Source organism: Lipotes vexillifer, unplaced genomic scaffold, assembly GCF_000442215.2.
Source record: "Lipotes vexillifer unplaced genomic scaffold, Lipotes_vexillifer_v1.1 scaffold626, whole genome shotgun sequence".
Lineage (NCBI taxonomy): Eukaryota > Metazoa > Chordata > Mammalia > Artiodactyla > Lipotidae > Lipotes > Lipotes vexillifer.
The window spans coordinates 73555-95484 of NW_006786303.1; the positions used below are offsets into that span (position 1 = coordinate 73555).

A 21930-nucleotide genomic window follows, 5' to 3' on the forward strand; every position below is an offset into this window, starting at 1 on the left:
AAAAAAAAAAAAAAAATTAAATAAATAAATAAATAAATAATAAGCTATTTTTTATATCTTTATACTTCTCAGCAATATTTCACAACTTTGAATTTCTAAATTTCCCTTCCTCCTTGAAGTACGTAGCTGAATTATAATTAAAAACCAGTTATATTCAGACATATTAAATGATATTACATATTAGCAACTTCTGATCTTTCAATTCTGCCATGATTTCTTACTGGTTTATTATAAAAACAAAATAACATCACAAAAAGTTTGGAAAACAACTTACAGTACCTCAACTTCAGTACCACCACCAACTGTATTTTTTTTTTTTGCGGTACACGGGCCTCTCACTGTTGTGGCCTCTCCCGTTGCGGAGCACAGGCTCTGGACGCACAGGCTCAGCGGCCATGGCTCACGGGCCCAGCCGCTCTCCGGACCGGGGCACGGACCCGCGTCCCCTGCATCGGCAGGCGGAGTCTCAACCACTGCGCCACCAGGGAAGACCCCAACTGTATTTTTGCATACTCTTTTTGTCTTCAGACATTTCACACAGTTCCAACAGTATTTGTGCTATGGGGAATTCCCTGGCAGTCCACTGTCACTGCGGAGGGCCCAGGTTCGATCCCTGGTTGAGAAACTAAAATCTCACAAGCCACACGGCGTGGCCAAAAAAAAAAAAAAAACCTCATGCCATGAATTTCTAGACTTTATCTGTGCATTCTGCGTGAATAATTACTGCTTCCTTCTTGGGAACCTGGATTGCTACCTGACATCCCTAGTACTCTTGGTTTCTGGGATTGCGTAGAGGCTTTAGGAATCTCCTGGTCCAGTGATTTTCAAATTTTCGTAGCAGTGGGACTCCAATGTAAAAAAGTCTGTTAGAAGTGGTATTTTACTAGTATGAATGTAAGTTATAAGTTCAGTTTTATAACGTTTACTGATTATAGAATCAGGCAGTTTTGAATTCCAAAAGGAATGAAAGGAATGAATAAATATGTGAATAGTTATGGAGAACACATTCAGTCTTACAGCATCCTCAGCACCCACGCAGTTTGGATAGTGTGTTTACAAAATGCTGCTTCAACCAAGACATGAAGGTCTATGAGCTGCTTAACAGAAGCTGGTATCTGAGTTGAGGCCTAATTTTTCCTAGTTTTTCCACTTCTCTGGCCATTTATTTTTCACTTGAAATTCTTTGTTCAGGTTGCAACAATTTTTAAGATTACTGACAGATACAATTATATCACAACCAGGGAACATGGTATTACCACACTTTCACAGAATGTGCTACTAGATAATTCTAAGTTGCTTTCTTGTATTGGTGCTCTCAAATTTGGTAATTCTTAAATTATAACTTTTCATTGATTTAAAAATTTAGATTGCATAATATTTTTTAACAAGTTAAAATCGATTAGATTTCACCAGACATACTTCATTTTCCATTCAGTTAGGTGATATCAAATTCACACAAATGGAAACACTAATTTTACAACATATAAATGAAATAATTCAGGATCAACGCTTATGATGTTTTAGTTCATAAAACCCTGACTCAACCTGAATTGAGTTTATACCCTGCATGGAAGCGGACTTGATCGTTGGAAAAATGCTCAAGCCCCACTGCAGCAACTCTGATTCAGTTGGTGCCTAGGGCTCAGGCATTTTTCCTAGTGCCTCAGAGAGTTCAGTGTGTGACTTAAGTCAAGAATCACTGCCCAGGAGGCTGTGTCTTAAAGCACGCAGTATTGGTGGAGAGAGTAAGCAGGTTATGCCCTGATGACAGCAGACACCATTCTTGGGACTGCAGGGAGATGGGGACCTGTGTGTTGTAAATAGGGCCACCAGACACGCAGTCCCATCATCTGCCTTTTAGCCTAACTTTGTTCAGCAGTACCTGGCAGGAAAGGAGGATAGGGATGGATAGAGAAATTCCGCTTTGACCTCACGGCCCCAGCAAAAAAATGCTGAAAGAAAGGAAGCTAACTACTGGCTCTTGAGCTTCTTGTAGCCCTGATTCTGCTAATTTAAGGGATTTTTTTCCCTCAAGGGTAGTTTTAATTTGCACTTTATTGTGACTTCAACGTGTGCAGCTCGAGCACATTTTAGGTGTGTAACACAGTAAAGACTGAGCTCAGAACTCAAGCCCTGCTATAGATAGTACTGCATTTATAATTTTTTGACATGACATTTTTATTGTATTTTAAAATTCATAAGTTAAAAATTACACAGCAGTTAAAATATTTTTTGAGATCAAAACAGTACTAAAATGAACTTTGGAACTGATTTTAGGATTATTTTGGACATACACACTATGCATGGACACTAAATGAATGAAGTTAATAAATCCCTGAGAACTTGACTGAAGCAGAACATTCAGCCATGAACATATTCAATAAATATTTGTTAATACTACTGTGTACCTGGCATTGTGCTAGGAGCTGGGGAAGAAGTGATGAACCAGACTCCTCTTAAGGCAGGAGTGTTACAAATTATTGCACAGATAACTTAAAGTACAATTGTGACATTCTGTAAGACAGCAGTGGTGCTGGGAGACTTAGAGTATCTCAGGAGGACCCAACCTTGATGGAGAAAGTCATTATTATTAGTTTCAGGTGAGCAACATAATGATTCAATATTTGTATATACTGCAAAATGATCACCACAATAAGTCTAGTTAACATCCATCTTCTCACATAGTTACAGATTTTTTGTGTGGAGAACTTTTAAGATCTACTCCCTTAGCAACTTTCAAATATACAATATTGTTAACTATAGTCACCATGCTGTACATTCCATTCCATGACTTACTTATTTTTGACCACCTTGAACCATTTTTCCCACACCCCACCCCCTGCCTCTAGTAAGCACCAGTCTGTTCTCTGTATCCATGAATTTGGGGTTTTTTTAGATTCCACATATCAAAGATATCATATGGTATTTGTCTTTTTTAAGCTGACTTATTTCACTTAGTATAATGCCCTCAGGGTCCATCCACATTGTCACAAATGGCAAGATTTTGTTCTTTTTTTATGGCTGAACAATATCTATATCTATAGATATATAAATATATAGATATCACATTTTCTTTATCCATTCATCCATTGATGGACACTTAGGTTGCTTCCATGTATTGGCTATTGTGGATAATGCTGCAGTGAACATAGGGATGTATATATCTTTTCAAGTTAGTGTTTTCACTTCCTTTGGATAAATACCCAGAAGTGGAATTGCTGGATCATATAATAGTTCTATTTTTAATTTTTTTAAGGGACCTTCATACTGTTTTCCATAGTGGCTGCACTAATTTACATTCCCACAAGGGTTCCCTTTTTCTCCACATCCTCACCAACACTTGTTATTTCTTATCTTTTTGATAAACAGCCAATCTACTAGGTATGAGGTGGTATCTCATTGTGGTTTTGACTTGCATTTCCCTGATGATCAATGATGTTGAGCATCTTTTAGTGTTACCTGTTGGCCATCTGTATGTCTTTAGAAAAATGTCTATTCAGATCCTCTGCCCATTCTTTAATCAGTTTTTTTGGTTTTTTTGTTTTTGCTATCAAGTTATATGAGTTCTTTATATATTTTGGATATTAACCCCTTATCAGATATATGGTTTGCACATATTTTCTCCCATTTTGTAGGTTGCCTTTGCATTTGCTGCCTGATTCCTTTGCTTGCAATTTATGGAAGCAACCTAAGTATGTGTCGATGGATGATAAAGAAAATAACAAAAACACCAAGCTCATAGATACAGAAAACAGATTGGTGTTTGTTAGAGATTGGTGGGGTGGGGGGAGGTGGAGGGCAAATGAGTGAAGGGAATCAAAAGTTACAAACATCCAGTTATAAAATAAATCAGTCATGGGGATGTCATGTACAGCATGGTGACTATGGTTAATAATACTGTATTGCATATTTGAAAGTTGCTAAGAGAGCAGATCTTAACGGTTCTCATCACACAAAAAAATTTTTGAAACTATGTTGATGGATGTTAACTGGATTTATTGTAGTGATCATTTTGCAATATATATAGAGAGAGTCATTATGTTGTACACCTGAAACTAATATAATGTTATATATCAATTATACCTCAATTAAAGAAAGAATCTGGTAAACAGTGTCTTCTATTTGTGCCTTCCTTAACTTGCCACTCTTTTAAAAAATGGGGGAGGAGCATTGTTTTTTCTCAAAATAAATCATGTTCATTCATTTTTTTTTAACAATTTCACACCATAAATAGAAGTGCAAAGGAAGTAAAAGGAAGGAGTGGGGTGGGCAGGGCCTGGAGTCATTCCTGCGGTGTGTTGTCTTGTTTAACAGGGCCACCTGGGGCGTAGGAAACACTGACAGATGTGCACTGGGGATTATTACAGAGACAGTCATTTAACCTCCCAGCATCATTATGCCCTTGAACATGGAAGGAGACTGAAGCTGAGGTGGTAGCTTGCCCCATGGTGACCCTGATGTGGTAGAGACATATGACTCTAGATCCCAGATCCCAGGTTCTTACCAGTATACCACGTTGACAGAAAAACACTTTTAAGTATTGTCTTAATCATACGTTTTATCTTTTATCTATAACTTAATTATCAGGCTTTTTCTTTATGCTAAAAAAAAATGCCTGACCTGGATCAGAGTCCTGTCAACAAGAGTTTAATAGGAGGACGATTTACAAACATGAGGCAGGGTCTAAATGTTCTTAGTGTTTTAGCAATAACCTGGAAACTTGTTAGAAATAAAAATTTGGGGGCCCATCCCAGAACTGCTATATCTGAAACTCCTGGGGTAAGGCCTGCAGTCTGCTTTTACGTGCCTTGGCAAGTGATTCTGAGGCAGCTAAAACTTGTTTTAAGGAAATGAGCAAGGGATGGTGTACCCTGGGGGCTGGTAACTGCCAGTACCTGCTCTAGGCCTGGAGGTAAGTAGAAGGAGCAGTTCCTGAAACTGGAAAGAACAGTCTCCTGCTCTCCCTCTCCCCGCTCCCCCCCCATCTACTACAGGAGCATGTTGGGACACAGAGAAAGGGGAAGAGTAGAACTAGCAGGGCGAAGGGAAGGTGCCTAACACAGGATGTGCTGATGGAACATATCCTTCCCCCTCTTGTCACTAGGGTAGAGAGGTGCTCTTGAAATCAGAGTTGGCCAGCTATGATGGCCCTGATGGTGGACATGGATGATGGGAACCTCTGTCCTTTCATCTTCTGGGCCTTCTCAGTGCCTTCACTGCCCTCTCAGACTTTCCTAATCTTGGCACTGCCACCCAGGTTCCCCGCCCCCTCCCAACTTTCTGTGGAGTCTAACCAGACCCACTTTAATTTTTTGGACAAAGTAAATGCCATCTCAGTTGGGGGAAGGAACTGGAATCTTAGAAGCAGCCTTTGTTTAGAGTGCCTCAACTTCTGCCTCAAGAATCACAGCAGCCTTGTTATTGGAGAGAGAGATTAAGTAACCTGTCTGGCTGTGGTCAGATTTGAACCTATTGTTCCATTAGGCCAAAGCCCAGTATTGAGAGATTCTAGTCACTTAGCAAACCATTAGCTTCTCATAGAAAGAAAAGCAGTTTTTTACTTTACATACTGACCATGAAAGTAATTATTTTTCTGTATTCTGAATTTAATGTAGAGTTTATGTAAAAAAAAAAAACTCCCTAAAAGTAATGTCATCTTTTTTTTTTTTTTTTTAGACAAAGGAGTAAATTACTAGCAGCTTGTTTTCTGATAATTTTAAAATTAAGTTGTGGGAGAATGTTTTCTAGTGAATAGACTATGCACTTAAGAGCTCTATTTCTTAGGAATACTTTTTAAGAAAATATTTTTAAATACCATTCTCAGTTTTCAGTATAGAATTTTTAAAATCAAAGTTCTAATGAGTTTACGTTTATATTTTAGTTGATATTAATGAAGTCTTATGCATATTGTTGCTAAGGATCAGAAGGCTGATGTCTATAGCTGAAATTGTTACTTTTTTAATTTAACTTTTTATTTTGAGCTAATTGTAAATTCACGTGAAGTTGTAAGAAATAATACAGAGAGATCTTGTGTACCCTTCAACTAGTTTCCTCCAATGGTAGCATCTTGCAAAACTGTAGTACAGTATCACAACCAGGATATTGACATTGATACAATCAATCTGCTGCTCCAACTCAGATTCCCCTTTTACTTCTATTAATTTACGTGTGTGTATTTAGTTCAATGCAATTTTATCACATATATAGGTTAGCGTGTTCCCCATCAGTTCTATTATCACAAGGCCATTATGACCCTACCCACCAAGTGGGAGAGGCCCTCACTAACCTCTGGCACCACTGATGTGCTCTCCAGCTCTCTAATTCTGTCATTTCAAGAATTGAACCATACAGTATGCAGCCTTTTGACATTGGCTTTTTTCTCTTAGCATGATTCCCTTAAGGGTCATCCAAATTACTGCATGTATCAATAGTTCTTTCCTTATTATTACTGAGTAGTATGGATGTACCACAGTTTATTCATCCGTTGAAGGACAACTGGATTGTCTCTAGTTTTGGGCTGCTGTGATTAAACCTACTACGAACTTTCACATACAGGTATTTGTGTGAAAATAAGTCTTTATTTTGCTGGAATAAGCGCCCAAGAGTGTAATTACTGGGACATATGGTAGCATGTTTAGCTTTTTTGTTTTGTTTTAAAGACTATATTTTTTAGAACAGTTTTAGGTTCACAGCAAAATTGAGAGGAAGGTACAGAGATTTCCTGTATACCTTCTACCCCCACACATGCATAGTCTCCTCCATTATCAGCATCTGCAGATGGGATACCACAGTGGTACATGTGTTACAGTTGATAAGCCTACATTGACACATCATAATCACCCAAATCCATAGTTCACATTAGGGTTTACTTTTGGTGTTTTACATCCTATGGGTTTAGACTATAATAGACAAATGTATAATCACATGTATCCATCATTGTAGTATCATTCAGAGTAGTTTCACTGCCCTAAAAGTCCTGTGCTCCATGTATTCATCCCTCCCCTCATCCCCCAACTTCTGGCAACCACTGATCTTTTTACTGTCTCCATAGTCTTGCCTTTTCCAGAGTGTCATATAATTGGAATCATACACTATGTAGCCTTTTCAGATTGACTTCTTTCACTTAGTAATATGCTTTTAAGTTTCCTCCATGTCTTTTTCATGGCTTGATAGCACTTTCTTTTTAGCATGAATAGTATTCCATTGAGTGGATGTACCACAGTTTATATATATTCATTCACCTACTTAAGGATATCTTGGTTGCTGCCAAGTTTTGGCAATTATGCGCATGCAGGTTTTTTTCTGGGCATGAGTTTTCAACTCTGGGTAAACACCGAGGAGTGCAGTTGCTGGAACAATGTGGTAAGAGTATGTTTAGTTTTCTAAGAAACTGCCAAACTGTCTTCCAGTGACTGTACCATTCTGTGTTCCCACCAGCGATGTAGAGTGGTCCACTTTCTCCATGTTCTGGCCAGAATTTGGTGTCACAGTTTTAATTTCAATCATATTGATAGTGGTATTTACTGTGGTTTTAATTTACATTTCCCTAATGGCTAATGTAGTTGGACATCTTTTTGTGTACTTGCTCTGTATCCTCTCTAGTGAACATGTCCATGTCTCTTGCCCATTTCCTAATTATTATTATCTTTTTTAACGTTGAGTTTTGAGAGTGCTTTATATATTCTAGATACTAGTCCATTGTTGGAAATGTGGTTAGCAAATATTTTCTCTCAGTCTGTGCTTATCTTTTTATCCTCTTAATAGCATCTTTCACAGAGCAAAAGTTTTTAATTTTGTTGAGGTCCAGTTTATCAGTTTTTACTTTTATGGATTGGGCTTTGAAGGCCAAGTCTAAGAGCTGTTTGCCTAGCCTTGTATCCTAAAGATTTTCTCCTTTTTTTCCTAAAAGGTTAATATTAAATATTAAGCCTGTGATCCATCTTGAGTTAATTGTTGTAAAAGGTTGAAATTATTTTAAATGAAGTTAAATAAAGGTCTTAGTCACTTCTATTTATACTGCCTTTAAACTGTTGATGAACTGATATCAAAGTATGGTCAGTGGATAGTTAGGCTTTTCACCCTGGGTTTGATGTAGCTACTAAAAGTAATTTAATGTAAAAATCAATCAAATGGGTGTCCTGATTAATGTTTCAACCTTTGGTTGCTGAGTATCATTTGAAAAAATTAATTGTAGTTTGCACTGGGAAGTTGCATAGTTGGGAAGTTGTATAGTAATTGGCCTTGATTTTAGAATTTGTGCAGCATGTAGAAATGATTCTGAGGATCAGTATTCTGCTTTAAGGTATTGTGGGAGTACATATAGAAACTGTTAAAGATTAGGCTGTGCAAGTTACTCCTTACACTTAAGAAGTTTATTAGAGAGCTTCTATTCACCCATTGCCCTGAGGCTTTGGAACATCAGAGGAAATTTGAGAAGGGGCACTGGCTGTGAAATTAGACTTTCTGGGTTCAAATCCTGATTCTGCCACTTAACTGGCTCTGTAACTTGATCTCTTTGTGCCTTAGTTTCCTTATCATAAAATGGGTGTGGTAATTAACCCACCTATCACAGTTGTTATGAAGCTATTACTCACTTAAAACAGTTTCTGATACATAGCGGGCGCTTGATAAACTTCAGCAATTATTATCCCTAAATCATTGATTTTATGTAAAGATGGGTGGGGAATATTTTTTTTATATTAAGACAAGCATGATTCTATTAGGATTTGACTGCAAAATTCAGATAGTTTACAGTCCTTAAACAATAAAAGAGAGACTTTAAACAAAATTTGTGCTTGTAATGGGCACCCGCTTAGGCCCCCTGACTTGGGAATTCAGTTTCCTTTTCCAGGAGGCGTTTTCTGAAGGAACTCTGAGAAGCACTGCTCATTCACTTTTCCTAATTAGGTCTCTCCTAATGTTTGTGTCCTTTACAGGCTAGACAGATCTCTGTCATTTATCCAGGATAGCTGGCTCCACAGCCTCTCAGCATTCTGAGCATCCTTCCCCAGACACTTCACTTTGGCGATGTCTCGTAACAGCTTGGTGTCGGAGGGGTATGCCTTCCTCCAGACCAGCATGGTAATGCAGCTTGAGATGTCCCAATCTCATAGCAGCCACTACGAGGAAAAAAGTGTGGTTGGTTAATCCCCTAGTTCGTTTTTTCAGGATTTGTCCTTTCCTTTAGTGCTATGATTGCTTTAAAACAACAACTGCAGTTCTCAATTCTCAATGGATTACCATAGACATTTGTTTCAATGCAGGTTTCTTTGACCAGCATTAATATCTTAAAAGACACTGTAATTAGGGAGGGTTTATAATAGTCACAGTAGAAGCAGCCTAGCACCTATTGTCTTCATTCATTTGTTATCTGCCTGGCATTTGTGACCCCTAGCTGATGCTTTTGTTTTTCTTTCTGTCTATAAAGCATCATTTTGACTCTTTGTATCTTCAAGTTTATAACTTTTCAATCTGATTTCTCATAACCACTCTTTATCAAGGTCCTGGGTCCCACCGTGATAGAAAACAGCCCATCCTCCCCTCCAACCCCCCCGCCAAACCCCCAAAATGCTTTTTTGTTTACCTGTTTATTGGCATTCACTTTAGTTTTGTGTGCTGAAATGATTGAACCATTTGAAATGGGTCTTTTTATAGGTTGAAAAATAGTTGAAATAGCAGTTTTATTCTCATTTGTGGTAAAATTTAAGGACTTAAGATGTATAGGAATATTATTAGAAGTATTTTTATTGCTATAACATTGAAATAAAAATAATTCCATTTGTGGTTGAAAATTATATTAATAGAGTTGAGCATATAATATTAAAACCTAATTAGATAGATTTACTGATTAAATTAGTTTTAAAATAAAAAATATTGTCACAATATTTTATGTAATAGAATATATATAAAAATGTCAGTAGTTTTATTGGGAAGAAATGTTATAACAAATATAAAGTAAAATAAGTATGATGGATTCATCTTTGAAGTAGTATATGAAAACTAATTTCTAGTATATGCGACAGACAAAATATACCAGACAATTAAGGAGATGATTTTATTCAAGCTATTGCAACAGGGAGAATGTATATTAATGGAAAACGTCTCAAAGAAGGAAAAAATGGGGAGTTTTATAAAACTAGGGAGTCAGTAAGGAAGGGTGAAGGTGGGTCCTATCTGGAAATACGGTCAGCCATTTCTTGGAACACAGAAGGTTCAGTGCTTCTTAACCATGGCTACTTTCTGGGAGCACAGGGCTCAGGTAAATTTTAACATTGTCAGATGGAACAAGGTTACTGATATTACCGTATTAAGTTATGTTTATAAATTGTGTGAGATACACACCACGGTTTGAAAATAGAATTCAGTGAAAACTTTACAGAAACTTCATTTGTAACCTTAAAATCTATAGGTTTCTTAATATTTATTTCTGCACTGGAGGACTAGAACAGGGCGGCTTTGTCTTGTAGGGGTGACCAGGAATTGAAATTCCTCACAAGCTAAGCAAGGGGAAGAAACCAGTGGAGAGGGAGGTTTGAAGACCAAGGGCAGGCCAGTAGGCCCTATAGTAAAAGTGAGACCCAATAAAAGTGACAGCCCTCCCTATGAGGTCTCTTCCAGTGAGGAAGGAAGGAGGTTAAAGATGGGCATTTGTAAGTGGGTCCGGGTAAAGGACGGAATTTCGTGGATTTTGTTAAATATAAATTTTAAAAGGACAAAAATCATGACCCATATAAAATGAACGTGGAACAACGATTTTATTTAACTAATTAATGAAAGAACTAGACAAATGTCACAACCATTTTAAAAGAAAAACTGACTTTATATAGAGTAAAGGAATGTTGAAATGAGTTTACAGATGGAAGCAAAACAGGCTTTTCCCACTGCAGGAAGGGTTGCCCCTTCACCAGACAATTATGAGCATGTCCTCTGACAAGAATTATTTGCATTGCTATCAGTCACCTACAATTTACCAAGGTGTAAAATAGCTCAAAGGCAGTGAAAAGACCAAGCCCTAGTAGGATCCGATAATTCCCAGAGGCTCCAGTATTCCATTGAAAGGATATTCAGTAATCTCTTTTGCTTGCACCAAAGTCTTTCATTTTTCCTAGCTACGCTTGCTGTATAGTAACTACATGCTTTCTCTAATATTCAGTTATCAGTTGATTTGCCCATTTCTCTGCTTTAAAAGCCACGTCTGATCCATTCCTTTCTCCCCACTCTTTCTGGTCTCCATCAGGTCAAAGGAGCCTGGGGCAACCAGGATGTCTAAATTTATATCCAGCTACAAATACAAAATACAGTTTGCTCACGTTTGGATTGCTTTTGCTTAACGTCTTGTCTTTTTCTTGGGATGGCATTTAAAAATTTTTAATTTAATGTTATAAATGATAACCAGGGTTTCTTTATATTATCATATAATTTTAAGTTGGGAGTTAATCAGTAATAACCATAGTAGTTTGACCACATAGCAATCTAACTTTAGGTTTTCATCTATAAATTGAAGGTAAAAGTTAATGAATTTGAGTTATTAGCCAAATGGTTCTCAACCTGGATGATTTTGCCTCCCAAGGGCATGCTACTGGGTAGAGGCCAGGAATGCTGCTAAAACTTTCTACAATGCACAAGACAGCCCCCCCAAAGCAAAATTACCCAGTTCCTACTGTTAATAGTGCCGAGGTTGAGAAACTCTGACAGCCCATTGAAAAATGTTAGAGGAAAGCTAAAGTTTTACTGTAATAAAATTAAAAATAATTTTATGATCTTAAATCTGTATGAAAAACATAAATTTTATTTTTATTGTTTTAAAATAATCTTATTACCAATTTTCCATTTTTAGAAATTAAGCCATCAGTATTACCTTTAACTTGAGAGACTAAATGATTAAGTGGAAACAGATGCCTTTCCCTTGTAATGTAATGTATATAACACTTATATTTTTATATTTATATTTATATTTTTAAATTATTTTTCCTATTTTAGGTTTTATTGAAGAAACAGAGATTCATCCCATTTCTAAGATTAATATTTACAATTTGGATTTGTCGACCTTCTTGTAAGATATATTTGGCAATCAAAATGAAAGCTTTCTTTGAAGTTTTAGAACAATTATACAGGAAAGTACTTCTTGGAGCCACACTTGAAAATGACAGCCATGATTACATCTTTTATCTCAAGCCAGCATTTTCAGATCAAGATTGCTCTACAACCACCTCCTCAGACTGCTCAAACATCCTTGATGTTCAGGGCAAGCATCAGCCATCCTCTGTCAATTTGGCTACCCCTTCTGTAGCACCTGTGTGTTTGCAGAGACATTTTCAGTTGAACAGTACCCGAGAAATAATGCTCCTTCAGTTAACAGTGATTAAAGTGATGATGACCAGAATATTATCTGTCGAAACCGAATTGCATGCAAAGGAGAAATATAGAGACATAATTAAAATTCTTTTAAAATCATCTGACATCGATTCTAAATTAGTAAGCCCATTTTCTTTTGGGGATTTTTTTTAAGATCTAGATTTTAAAAATATAAGTTTTAACATTCAGTAACAGTAGGTAAATTTATTTGTTTTCTTATAGACCTGTATGTTCCAAAATTCGGATAAATTGTTATCTCACATGGCTGCAAAGTGCCTTGCACTACTTCTGTATTTCCAATTGAAGGAAAAGGTAAGATAAGTAATCAAATTATGTTACTGTTTCTTTTATAGTTTCTTTAAAATTGCTCTCTGGCATTCAATATTTTATCAATAAAATATTTGCTCACACAATAACGTGTAAATCCACAAAAGTGTAAGAATAGAATAATATGATTATGGCTTATATCCAGGATTAGAGTCTTAAATATGTTGTAAATCTTCACAAATCAGATTCTTAACCCAAAAGATGGGTTTCACGTCAGAGAGTTCATAACTTTCTTCAGATTGTCAAAGAAGTAGGTGGGCCTCCTTTCTCCCCTCCAAAAAAAGGTTTAGGAACCCCTGCTTGAGACTAAGACCATTTTCACCAGTTTAATATAAATAAATTCTAAGAGTGGTTCTCAGCATAATGAAAAAATATGAACAAATTATCAGATTTTTCTCTTTGAATTAGTTAATAAACAAATCTAAATTTACTGACTTCTTTCAGCTATAATTGCTTGTTCCTTTCTTAAAATAACATTCTTTCCTGAATTAAAAAAGGCAGTATTTGCAGTAGAAAATTTGTGAATAGAGAAAATGTATAAAGACCAAAATAAAAATTACATATCATTCCAGCTACCAGAGATAATAATCACTGCTAATGTTTTCATGTTCCCTTTGATCTTTTATTTCTATGGCATATTGAATTTCTTGATTTAAGGAATATTAGGATATTTGTGTCCTTGTTTTAACAAATATTATCATACTTTTTTTTTGGAAGGGAGTAAGCAATGTTGTATTGAGTTGTATATAATAGGTAATTTGTAATTGTAAAGAAAATATTGTATTATAACTTACTCATTTAAATTTTTTCTAACTTCTAGATAACATTGCGTAATTCCTGGATTTCTTTTTGCCAAAAAAATCTTTCTGAATATTCTGAAAGTGATAAAGTAGTACACTGCCTCTGGATGCTTACGTTTGTAATAAAAGAAATCTTTAAAGATACATGTTCACAAAAAACAGGTATGAATTATGTTTCCCTGTAAACAATGGTCATTATCTTGTTCCCAAGGAGCATTATAGTTATATAATGAAGAGTAAAACTTACTTTACAACATCTGATCTGTCTTGAAGTATGAAAAACTAAAGAATTGTGCCCCATATTTTTTGATTGAGGATACCTTTTTAAAAGGGAAAAATGTAAACCTTCACTATTATTAAAAATTGAAATTAAAGCTTTTCATTTTTATATATCCTTTGCATCGTCTGATGTTACTGATATTTGTAAAATGGGTATTAGCCATGGTTATTAACTCTTAGTCTGTGTATCTTCATTTGTTCATGTTAGGGGTAAACAATCCAATCCATTTTTTCATCTTATAAAGGGATAATAATTATAAAAATTGAATTGTAAAATTGCTTTTTAAGAAGTCTTTGTTTTTCCTGTTGCTTATAATTACTATTTTTTTAATCACAGAAATTCTAAAGCAGTTCCTGACTCCTTTTGACACTATTTTTGAAGTCTTTTACAATTCCTTATTTTCTCAGCATTTTGAAAACCACCAAGATACTTCTAAACTGATAAACAGCTTGATATGTTTCCTAGAATTGCTTGAACTTCTTATAGCCTCCAGAATCCACCTGAAGTTACATTTCACTTGCCAGAGGATGTTATTTTTGAAACCTTCTTGTGTGTTCGATGTTATTACCTGGCCTATTCAGGCTTTTGTCAAAAGGAAATTCATCATATTCATCAAAAAGTGCCTTCTCTGCAAAGTGGGTGAAGACCTTTGTCGGGGATCTGTCCCTACCTTCATGGCACCAGATCATCCTTTAGATGTGGACCTGTTGGCTTTGGCTGATGCTGTTCTGCAAGCTGTGGATTTGGGCTTTTTGAGGACACTGGCTGTCTATGGAAAACCTTCCTGCTTTGGAGGCGATGAAGTCCAACCTGGATGTGAGTGTGTCCCTGGTCCAGATCATGTGATCCTTAGAGCAGCGAGCTTACTTATCATTAGATCCTTAGAAATCAAGTTTCAAAATGGTGCTTCAGCAAATGAAATGAAAGGTAACTCTCTCAACTCCTTTTGTATGCAAAGTAATGGGTAATTATTTACTGAAGTAAAATTATTCATAATTATCAAATCTCAGGACTGTAATTTCACAATTTAAGCTATATGTTATTCTAGTTATAATTTATTAATTTTCTTCAAAAAAAAGAGAAAAAACTAGAATTACCTTAAGAAAAAAAGTTTCAGTTTTGTGCTGTAAACTGAATTTGCATAGTATAGTTAATAATTGTGTTTAAAAAATAAAGATGCTGTTGAGTCACTTCGAAGTAAGCAATGTAAGTCAATTCATATTCAGATACTTGTAGTATATTATTCATATTTTCCTTCATAAAATTGGTATATCTACTAATACAGATTTTTGACAATTAGGAGTTGAATCGAAACTATTATGTCAGAAGTTATATTGATGAAGAAATTTTTGTATAAAATTTCCAGGATGTTAACTTAAAGTCCAAAGAGAGCCATTTAAAGTATTCAGTATAGGTGCTGGGGAAGATTATGTCCTCTGTTTCATTTGAGAAAAATGAATAGTAAACGTCTCTAAGCAAACAGCATAGAGTTTCAGTGAAAGCTTTGAATTGTAAGCAGTGACTTCCCTGAATTGCTTTAGGTAACATTTAGCTTGTAGTAACAACATGCAAGATATAATCCTGTGCAGTTATCATTTACAACACTAGATGGCGCGTGTTATATGTCAAGAATTTTAAATTGCAGTTAAAACTCCTCAAAACCTTTTTGACTTTTGTGCTTAACAGTAGTACTTTCTTTTAATACTTTAAACAATTTTAAACAAACAAAAAAATTTTTTTTCTGTTATTTTGAGGGCAAATTATTTTTGTTTGGGTGCATTGTTGCCTCTAGTAACAAACCATGTGGCATCCAGTGAAGTGATTTCTGTTGCCTACTACTCATTCATTTATATGCTTTTAGCAAGAATTTATGTAACTTTTATTTCTCAGAGATAATTAGTTATTTGGCAGTGTGGGAAGTAGATGATCTGGCTATACATTTTAACTGTATCCTACTGACTGGGTCATTTTTTTCTCTGAAGCTCAGTTTCCTAATATACAGAGTGGAGATAATCCCTAACTCACAAACTTTTTGAAGGTGTGAATTATGAAAATGAATTTTAAAGTACTCTAGATATTATAAATTTATATATAGGCAAGTTATTATAAATGCATTCATAAACTGTTGCTTGCTCTTTGAAATTTGCATTTTTTGAAGTTGATTTACAGAGGTTCATGTCTGAGTTACTGACCTTCTTAAAGCCTCACCTTCAGCCGTCTCTGCAATCACACAATCTTTGTGAGTGGTTGTCTAGGGTCTTCATAGAACAAGACGATGACATGCTGGAGGCTGCCAAAACAGCAATGGGCATCTACCTGAAGTTGACCAGGTTCGTATATTTTAAAGTAATTATACTAACTACATGCCAGGAAAGCAGAAAACATTTTTAATAATGTGTTGGACATAGTATTTACTTTCCATCATTAGGGGGAAAAAAAATCCCTAACAATCTTGTGGTTTCCTTATAAGTTCCAATTCCTTTCTTTAACCCTGCCCTACATGAAAATAGATTACATTTGAGTTCTCATTATGAAAACTTGGCTGGCTAGGCAGATCTAGGGATCAGAACTAGACTGATGTTAGACAGCATGGGTTCTGGCTGAGTCTCCACCTTTGCTTTACCTGTGTGATCAGGAATAAATTAATACACTTGTCTAATTCTTAATTTAATTGATGTTTAAGAACTCTTTTCACCTCTAAGACTAACTTGTCTGTATTGAACTTCTGTAAGGTGATTTTTGCCTTTGTAAAGGTGAGTACAATCTTGTAAGTAATCAAAGGAGCTGTTGTAAATTTTCATTTTAATGTACAGTTGCACTGGGATTTATATCATCTTGAGGCAGATATCTGAAATTGATTATGAACTTACGTTACTGATGACATTTTATACTGATCCTATTTCTGTTTATTAAAACAGCTGTACTTGGTCAATCTTGGGTCAATCTTCTTGTGGCAAATATCTGTAATTGGTAATGAAGTTAATAACTGAAGACCTTTTACACTGTTTCTGCTTCTGCTTTATTAAAACCTTAAAGTATTTGCTTTATTTCCATTTCTTTCTTGGCTTCAGAGAAAGGGATTTCTTACTAATGACTGTCGGTGCAGTGTTGTGCTGCCAGTTCTTACTTGTATTATGACACTGCTGGCAGTGGCTGCTTTCAGACTGTAAGAGTTTGGGGCCAATTTTCAAACGGTTCTAATCAAGAACACAGAATTCCTGCATGCAATTTGAATTAGGCTTAGAAACGGTCAAATACAAATTCCGTCTGAATGCACATGCCTCGTAGAGTATATCTTAGTTGTATTCAAAGCTGACTTGTTACTCCTCAAGAAAGAGGAAGCCTCTGAATTAAATTTACTTTGTATGTGAATTTCTAACTTTCTTAGCTTGAGTTTAGTGTGCTCGCAGAGGCATGTGCTCATGTCACATGTTTTTTTTTTAATGTAACTGTATTAGTTAAGAGTGACTGGCTATAAATGATAGAAATCAACATAAGTTAGTCTAAGCAAAAAAAAAAATGGAATTTATTGGCTCTTAATTGGGAATTCTAAGGGGTCAAACTGGCATCAGGTATAACTGTATATAACTCAGACCATGTCATTGATTATTTCTCTTTGTTTCTATCACACGGCTCTGAATTAATTCTCAGACAGGGCCACCAGCAGTGCCAGGCTTACAACAGCCTTACAGTTATAATCTTTAATGGTGCCAGCAGAAGTCCTGGAGAGATCTGATTAGCCTACGTGGGTCACAGATTCATGTTGGAATCATGGTGGCCAGGAGCTTGGGTACTCTGATTGGTCATTCTGGGTCACATGCCACCCCTGTTGAGGCAAGTGTGGAAGGAAAGGAAGGAGGTTAATTCCCACCTTACCACAGGGAATTAGTTACCTGTAGGAGCAAGGAATTCTGATGTCAAGAGACAGGAAGACAGAGGACTTTAATAGGGCAGGTAAAAACTAGAACTACCAAAGTCAATGGATTTTATTGAATCAGATTTATATGGAGTTTGTGGAAAAAGGATTGTTTTGAAATTTTTTTTGTTTTTAAAATAATGCATACATTAAAAAGAAATCTGATAGGAGAATTTATGGTTTGTGAATTACATCTGTCAAAACTTGTATTTGTAAACAGTCATTAATCTGAAGTCTCTGCTCTCTTTGTTTTCAGAGAATGTGAAGCTACTGAAAGCTTGATCCAAGAAAAAGAAATGTGGAACCATCACACACATGAAAATGGCTATAATCCACACTGTATTTTTTTATTCTTATTAAAAAATATAGGATTTGATTCTACAGTTCTTCTTGATTTTTTGATTTCATCAGAAACCTGTTTTCTTGAGTATTTTGTTAGGTATTTAAAATTATTGCAAAAAGACTGGGATAATTTTTTCACCATTTGCAAGTACTTTGATATAACTGAATCTAAATATAACGTAAATATTTGTTGTTGTATCTCCTCACTTGTCCAAGACAGAAGCAGCAACCAAACAGAGCCTAGTCCTTTGGCTGTTCTTGGTAATCACAGAGATGCTCATGCTTGGGTCTCCTGGGCTTCTGAAGCTTCTTCTGAACCACTGAACCATGCTGTGATGTCTGAGGAGGCCCAGGCCACACTCCAGGCTAATAGTCTGTCTCCCCAACGAACTTCTCAAAGTCTGGTAGATTATGAAACCTCTGATGATTCTGAAGAAGAATCCACAGACCAGCGTTTAGCAAACAGTAGACTAACATCTTTACACCAAGAGGCAATGAAGAAAATTCAGGACACAATTGGAACAAGTAGGGATAAAAAAGAACTTAGCCTGGAGTCTCAGTCAAGGTCTCTGGTTCCCAAAGAATCTAATACTCCCTTCTCTGTTGATTGTGACATAGGCCCAAATAACATTGCTTCTAAAGTGGGAATATCTTACAGAACAGTAAAGTGCTTTGAAGAGCTACAAGGTGCCATTTATCGTTTGCGGAAGAAAAATCTGTTCCCATATAATCCAACAGCACTTTTGAAGTTGTTAAAACATATTGAGACTATATATAATCGAAGTATGACTCCTTTGTAAAATAGGAACTGGTTTTCCCTAATATAATTGTGCCCTAATGAGGTAACAGTAAAAAAAAAAAAAAAAAAAAAAAAAAAAAAAAAAAAAACTTCAAAAGGGTTTTCTAACATGCTTTTCCTTTGCCTTTTGGAAGCTTCCTAGTGACTGAAAAAGATATATCAAATGATAAGTCACTTGATACAAGTACAGCACTCAAAATTTATGGTAGTTCAACTTACACAAATTTGGGATAGTTATTGTATTAGTTTCTTATTGCTGTTGTAAAAATTACCACAAACTTGGTGGCTTAAAACAACAGAGATTTATCCTTTCACAGTTCTGGAGGTTAGAAGTTCAAAATCAAGATGGCTACAGGGCCACACTTTCTCTCAAGGCTCTAGGGGAGAATCCTTCCCTGCCTCTTCCTAGCTTCTGGCCATTGCTGGCAATCCTTGGTATTCCTGGACTTGTAGCTGCATCACTCCAGTCTCTTTCTCTGTTGTCACATGACATTTTCCCTGTGTGTCTATCTGTATCCAGTTTCCCTCTTGTAAGGGTCAGGGCCCACTCTCATCCAGTGTGACCACATCTTAGCTTAATTATATCAGCAAGTACCCTATCTCCAAATAAGGTCACATTCACAGGTCCTGGGTAGATGTGAATTTGGGGAGGGATGCTGTTTAAGCCAGTATGGTTAATATTTCCCCCTGAGGTATTTATGTGTAATATAATATGTAAAATACTTGAATCTTAGCAGTTTTTTAAAGAGAGGTGATTAGCTCTATATGTATATATGTGGTCTACGAACACAAGTGTATTCTTTAAAAAGAGTTTTAATAGGTAATTTTCCTATTTAAAATTGTTGTGATATCGATAATTATATTCTGTCTTTTTGAGAGGAGGCAGTAAATTCAAGTTTTCATGTCATTACAGGCATACCTCATTTTATTGTGCTTCACTTTATTGTGTTTTGTAGATATTGCATTTTTTACAAATTGAAGGTTTGTGGCAATCCTGTGTCATACAAGTCTTTTGGTGCCGTTTTTCCAACAACATTTGCTCACTTTGTGTCTTTGTGTCACATTTTAGCAATTGCAATATTTCAAACTTTTTCATTATTTGTTACAAATATAAAACTTTAATGGATGAGGAGTTGCTTTTTATGGATGAGCAAAGAAAGTGGTTTCTTAAGATGGAATCTGCTCCCGGTGAAGATTCTGTGAAGGTTGTTGAAATGACAACAAAGGATTTAAAATATTATATAAACTTAGTTGATAAAGCAGCGGCAGGGATTGAGAGGATTGACTCCAATTTTGAAAGCACTTCTACTATGGGTAAACTGCTGTCAAATGCATTGCTTGCTACAGAGAAATGGTTCATGAAAGGCAGAGTCCATCAGTGGGGCAAACTTCATGGCTGTCTTATTTTAAGAAATTGCCACGGCCACCGTGATCAGTCAGCAGCCATCAACATTGAGGCAAGACTCTCCACCAGCAAAAAAATTACACCTCACTGAAGGCTTAGATGATGGTTAGTATGTTTTAGCAATAAAGTATTTCTTTATTAAGATATATAGGCATAATGCCATTGCACACTTACCAGACTACAGTATAGTGTAAACATAACTTTCATATGCACTGGAAAACCAAAATATCCGTGTGACTCACCTTGTGATATTTGCTTTATTGTGGTGATCTGGAACTGAATCCACAATATCTCCAAGGTCTGTGATGGATTTATATACTGAGAGCATAACTATATTGCGCTGGTCAGTCTGTCATTAAGACAATCTAAAATGTTGTCCTTAAAATATTTTTTAAATGATCCTTTTATAGAGAAATATAAGGAGACTGAACCTATCAGACATTAAAATATATTTTAAGGCTGTGTTAATCAAAACAGGGTAGTACTCATTCAGGTAGAAATGGGAAGATCAGTGGAACTAAACAGGATGGCTAATCAAAATAACAGATACTCATGTTAACCAAAGAGAAATGCAGAGGTCAAAAACCCTGTTTGGTAACAGAGTTGGGGGTATACATTGGGGCAGCTTCTACATAAATTAAAAAGTATGTATCTTCAAGGATTTTCAATGCCACATTGTTTATAAAAGCGAAAGACTAGAAATAATCTGGTTAAGTAAGTCATAATATATATATTCATAGTATGTATGCTCAGTTATATATACTTGTGGAAAGAATGAGCTGTATTCATGTTTACAGAAATGAAACATCTACAGTTAAAAAAAGTGAGTATACTGGGCTCCCATTTGTTTAAGAAAAGAAGGTGGGAAAGGAGTAATACACATTTATATATGCCTTTGTGTGTTTATAAAATATTTATGTAAGAACATATAAGAAAATACTAATAGTGGTTGCCCTGGGAAACAGATCTGAAGTAGAAAATTTGATCTCATTATATATCTCTTTCTACTCTTACTTGTTTTTAATTGGGTACTTTTTTTTTTAGTTAAAATTTTTTTAAGGAAAGGACAAAAACCTGATTCTTTATGTTCCTAAGGGTATATAAATGTTAAATGCATTAAAAGTCATGCTTATAAAGATGTGTTTTTGACCTGTGTTTCTCTATAAGGTTAATGAGGAACCATCAGTCCCTTGTTATAATATCTAAAATTAGGAAAAGGCAATCTCCTATGTATGCAGAGTGTTGGCATTTCAGAGACGCTACATATATTCAATATAACTAACCCTTAGGTGTAAGCAATTCCTCCCACCCTCACTGAAGCCCTACTATTGGTGAAGGTGACTTGACTCTGGCCATGTGATAACTTTCCTGGCTCTTCAGAGTACCAGAGCTGTCCTGAGGTAGTCCATAAAGGAACAAAAAACTAGTGATATTTGCACGATGAGTTTCCAGTCTGTAACTCCACCTCTTCAAGTAAACGCATGTGTGTCCAAGTGACCACAAAGTGTCATGAATCTAATTTATTGTTTTAACTTAAAATACAACAGATACAGCAAAATACATGTATACGACTTGATGAATTTTCACAAACAACATACTTGTGAAACCAGTATCCAGATCAAGAAACAACATTACTGGCACTCAGGGGTCCCCCTTGGATCCCCTTCCAGTCACTATCCACCAGTAAAGGTAACTATACCCTAAATT

At 35.8% G+C, this 21930-nt stretch overlaps 1 protein-coding gene across 1 annotated transcript; it reads left to right on the top strand.

The window, feature by feature from the left end:
• Nucleotides 1–11985: 11985 nt before the first annotated feature.
• On the top strand, nucleotides 11986–18888 carry LINS1 (lines homolog 1). Its single transcript, XM_007458459.1, has 6 exons — nucleotides 11986–12474; nucleotides 12577–12666; nucleotides 13502–13643; nucleotides 14098–14688; nucleotides 15920–16091; nucleotides 17934–18888. The coding sequence occupies exons 1-6, from the start codon at nucleotides 12076–12078 to the stop codon at nucleotides 18817–18819; spliced, it is 2280 nt and encodes a 759-aa protein (XP_007458521.1). The 5' UTR covers nucleotides 11986–12075; the 3' UTR covers nucleotides 18820–18888.
• Nucleotides 18889–21930: the final 3042 nt, after the last annotated feature.